This window comes from Poecilia reticulata, linkage group LG9 (assembly GCF_000633615.1).
Source record: "Poecilia reticulata strain Guanapo linkage group LG9, Guppy_female_1.0+MT, whole genome shotgun sequence".
Lineage (NCBI taxonomy): Eukaryota > Metazoa > Chordata > Actinopteri > Cyprinodontiformes > Poeciliidae > Poecilia > Poecilia reticulata.
Window position 1 is genome coordinate 270,125 of NC_024339.1, and position 4,869 is coordinate 274,993.

Here is a 4,869-nt window from a genome sequence, read left to right on the forward strand (position 1 = left end):
ATAGCTGTCCACTGTAGTGACTGCTATGCATGAAAGGGTTAAATTGATATGAGATCACATTTACATGATGACAATATGGTATAGGGACTCTGACAAACCTACTTATCAGTACTGACCATATGAATTGTAGCTAGTGTTTACTGGTTGAGTTAAATTTCTACATATAGTTTGGGTATTTCTAGTCTTATATTGTATTTGCGTGCCACACTGCATAACTGTTGGCTGAAATTAAAAAAAAAGAAAGAAAACATTTGCTTTCTTTTTCAAATTCATAAATGATGCGCAGTGGTAGAGTCAAACACAACTTCCGAAAGRACATATTTGTACATAATCACTAAAAGTTATTTGTGTGATGCAGTGCAGTGCATAGTTTGTATCCACACAGTGTCTAAACCCCACTGCCGCCGGCCTGTGAGCAAAAGACTCTGGAAGAAACATCAGACATGAGGCGCTGGAAGATCTTTCAGATGATAACAGACTGAAGACTGGACCCTAAACAAGTGTTACTGGACCGGACACAGAGCTACAGAACTACTTACTGGATGACACACTCTGACCACAGGTACAAAAGTGAATTCAGTGTTTCATTTAAGAAGCTGAAGGCAGCAGCTTCTTTGCCAACTGTGTCCTCTTCCTCCATTYATTCCTCCTSGTCTTCATTACATCTTGTGATTTCTACACACATTCTGAATTTTTTAAAGATTTCTTTTTTTTTTTTTTGGCTCTAGTGGCCTTTATTTGATAGTTAATTCACAGGAAAGTGGGTAATGAGAGAAGGGGGAAGACATGCAGCAAAGGTCGCCAAGGCTGGGAATCRAACCTGCRACAGCTGCATCGACGACTTAGACCTCCATATGTGGGTTGTGCTTAACCCCTGCACCACCACARCACACCATTCTGAATTTTTCAAGAGCTGATTTAGTGCTTTAATTAAAACCTGGGTCTTGAAACATACATATTCATAATGGACTGTGATAATACTGTATATCATTCTATGAGCCATTTCATGCTTAATTCTTATCTTTTGTATGTTCCTGTGATCTACAGCCCATATTGATGCAGCCTAATCTGATTTACCTATAAACCAATTTGGCCACATTTCTAAATTATTCTTAAATAAGTCTTGCTTCTAAACTTCACAATTTATGCTGAACTTTCACATAAATTTATTGTTTTATTGATTATTGGTTCTACTCTTACATGTATTTACTATTTTAATTTGACTGTCAGGTTAATTGGTCAGTTTAAATTCTCCTTAGGTGTGTGTGTGCATGGTTGTTTGTCCTGTGTGTCTCTGTGTTGCCCTGCGACAGACTGGTGACCTGTCYAGGGTGMCCCCGCCTCTCGCCCGGAACGTTAGCTGGAGATGGGCACCAGCAACCCTCCCGACCCCACTGAGGGACAAGGGTGTAAAGAAAATGGATGGATGGATAATTCTGGTAATTTCTTGGTTTTCATTACTATCATTTTTACTTTGCAGTTTAGTTAAGTGTTACTAGCTTTGTGAGTTTGTTGAATAGAGTGTTTTAACTAGAAGGTTGAAATCATTTTGTTAATAAACTCATGTTGGAGAGAAGTTGTGTGTTGTACCATGCTGTTGAAGACATAAGTGATCAACTTTTTCCTTATTCTATTATTGCTTTAATAGCTAAACCATATCAGACAGGTAACAATAACTAAGGGTGAAAATTATCTAACCATACTTTTCCGGGTTATCAGGTGTAATTTTGATCCAAACTAAATTTATTTGTAACTGTCTTTGGGATTTATTAATAATCTATTTACAGCCAAATTAAGTCTATGAATACCAGAATGTGGTGGCCTAGTTTGGCTTCTAATTTGCCAAAGTGACTGCAAAGTTCCTTCTAATAAACTGTGTAGTTTGTGGCTTCATATTTGTTAGCTGTATATGTTTTAGGAAAAGAGTTGACCTGTGTCCCTTTGCTTTGCGTCCTTTTGGTGGACAACATGCTGCATTTCTTTTCCTTGCCCAGCAGAGGGAAGACATGCACTGCAGCACTGACTGTACTGTGGCAGAAAGGAGGCCGTCAGAGTGGTTTTTGTTTGTGTTTTTTTTTCAAATCCTCGGACATCCACGGCTCATCAGGTCAGTTTTGATAACACACCCTGCACAGGTGTCCCATGASTGTCCCTTGGTGGGGTGTTGCGCTGGCTAGCACTGTACTGCTCTCTGAAGCTTAATATATAGATCCTCACAAAAGACACACGCACGCGCACACACAATTACCTACAAATATATTCACACTGCTTGGCTGACAGTTGTTGGTCAAAACAAACATATTTTTATATACCTGTCAGCCAGTTTAAATTGGTAGCGGAAGAAATGTTGTGGCCAATATTAACTGTGTATACTGTCTGATCTGTTAAGCCAGAAAAAGAAGGACAAAATGAATAATTACCAAAAACCACGTCAGCTTGCAGTCCAGCTTTACACACTTAAATTATACAGAATCAAAACAAGCCTGGGGTGAATCACTTGACCTGAGTTACCAGTCAGCAGTGGAAGTTTTCTGGCCAAAGCTTCACACGACAAGAGAGAATTTACTGTGCTGATGAATTTGTGGTTAATTGTGAGTGAAGTTGTGTATGTCTATAAGGGGGGAATGTTAATGTGTACCCTTGGGTAGGGTTGATAGATAGGGAGACATCCCTCATTAAAGTAATTAGACCTGCAGAAGAGGTTCCCCAGGCCCAGGGATAGATTTGCACACAGTCTACAGCACACACACCTAACTGCATACTTTCACACCCAGGACCACATCGATGTGCACTGTGATTTATTCATTTCCTGTTGTCTCACAAATCCATTCAGTTGTTTAAAGCAAAGAGAAATGTCAGGAAAGGAAAAAAAATAAAAATTGTGGTGCCAAATACTTGGAAATAAGAGAAATATTAGACTTTACTGTATACATATTTAGAATGTCTGACAGGTCTTACAGGTAATACTACTACTACTAMTAATAATAATCATTATCATCAATCATTTGAATACTTTGGTTACCTAAAGTTTAGACATTTGCTGTGTCAGATACAATGACAGACCATAATTAAACCACATTAAATATTCAGAACCTGCATATTCATGGAGCCACCTTTACCTTCTGTACTAGGTAAGGACATCCTAGATTCTTCGATATAGCATTAAAGAAATTAACAACTTGTGTTTTCTTAAATTCACCCTCTAGTGCATTTTATTAATTCTTAATCCCCCTTCAACACACAACACACACATCACATGCACACACTTCTAAGCAATGGAAAATAACCACCTGTAAATTAAATGTGAGCTCTTAGTTTACTAAACATGTTATTTTAAGAAATGGACAACCATACACATAAAAGCACATAAAACCACTAATGCTTTCAGATTGTTCACTATCCAGTGGTTTACAAAAGTATTTATAGTCCTTGAACTTTTGTATATTTTGTCACATTACAACCACAACCATAAATATATTTCATTGAAATTTAATGTGAAAGACAAACTATGTGAGGGGTCCACTCACCAATCACCAATCTAATGTTTTATTACTTATCTAGTAATAAAATATTAGAGCTGGAATCCTGGGCAAAGCTTGTGAGTAGTGAGACCCAAAAGTTAATAAACAACAAACAACCTAAACAAAACAGTATCAATATAGACACTGTACACTGTGTACTGAATGGCACAGTTGTTGGCACTGTTCCCTTGCAGTGAGAAGGTCCTGGCTTCAGGTCCAAGGCTGGAATTCTGAAGCATGAAGTTTGCATGTTCTCCCAGTGCATGTATGGGTTCTGTCCAGGTACTCCAGCTTCCTCCCAAAGTCCAAAAACATTACTGCTAGGTTAATTGGTCTGAATTGATCTGAATTCTTCATTGGAGTGTGTGCGTGTGTGTAGGTGCGTGTGTGTGTGTGTGTGCGCGCGTGCCTGTATGTGTGTGTATGGTTGTTTGTCCTGTCTGTCTCTGTGTTGCCCTGCAGTGGACTGGTGGTCTGTCCAGAGTGTACCCCGGCTCTCACCCGTCGACCGCACTGGCAACCCTCACAACCCTGTAAGGATAAACATGTTAGATAATGGATGAATGGGTACAGACTCCCAATTCACGTAAAGAGGAAAACCAAACTGTGATCTAAGATCAGCAGAGGGAAGAGATCATCCGTCTGCTGGTCCAGGTGGAACCATGTGAATGTGTCTTTCTGTAGCTTTCTACACCTGGGCCTAAAGCAAGCCCCAGAAGTCAAGAATGGATTTTTGGGTACCATTGGTGCTTGACCAAAGGTAACCATTGGGTACAGTGTAGTAGCCAATGGGTTCTGGTCTAGGTTTTCTGGGTTATGGTGGTAACAGAACGTCTCTATGTGGGCTCAGTGAATCAGGTGTAGGCTCCGGTTAACAACTCCAGAGATATTTTGTGGGGGATGCTATCAGGTGCCTGATTTATTTTTAGGGGCAAAAGGCTTAACAAAACAGGAGCTGTGCAATTCTTGGGTAACACCGAAATCTGCAAGCCCTGCCTCTTGTCATCTGCTCATTTTCTAGACCCCAAGGCCAAGCTTTGAGTAGGACTTTTTATTTTTTTATTTAGGAACCACAGGATGGTAGTGATGTTTTTCTGTCGATATGCTCAAGCATTTGGTGCACAGTTCAGAGTGAGTGGCAGGGATGAGATATATATCTTCAAAGTCACAAGTCTTCAATCTGAGCCAGAAAAAAGTGGAATGCTTCCTGTTTGCTATGGGGATGTCGCTTCATTACAGGGTCACAGGTGATACATCACTTCATTCCCATGAAGCTCAGAGTGATGAAGCCTGCTCACAGGCTTTCTGCACGGTTAAAGTCTTAAGGCTGCAATGTGATTGGAAGAAG

General features: G+C 39.9%; 1 protein-coding gene across 1 annotated transcript in view; it reads left to right on the forward strand.

The window, feature by feature from the left end:
* Positions 1-4,225, forward strand: part of LOC103469613 (crumbs cell polarity complex component 2) — a 49,349-nt gene extending 45,124 nt beyond the window's left edge. Inside the window, exons 13-14 of the mRNA XM_017306519.1 lie at positions 3,984-4,054; positions 4,206-4,225. Coding sequence (XP_017162008.1) covers positions 3,984-4,054; positions 4,206-4,225 — 91 coding nt within the window. The remainder of the gene's footprint in view (positions 1-3,983; positions 4,055-4,205) is intronic.
* The last annotated feature ends 644 nt before the right edge of the window (positions 4,226-4,869 follow it).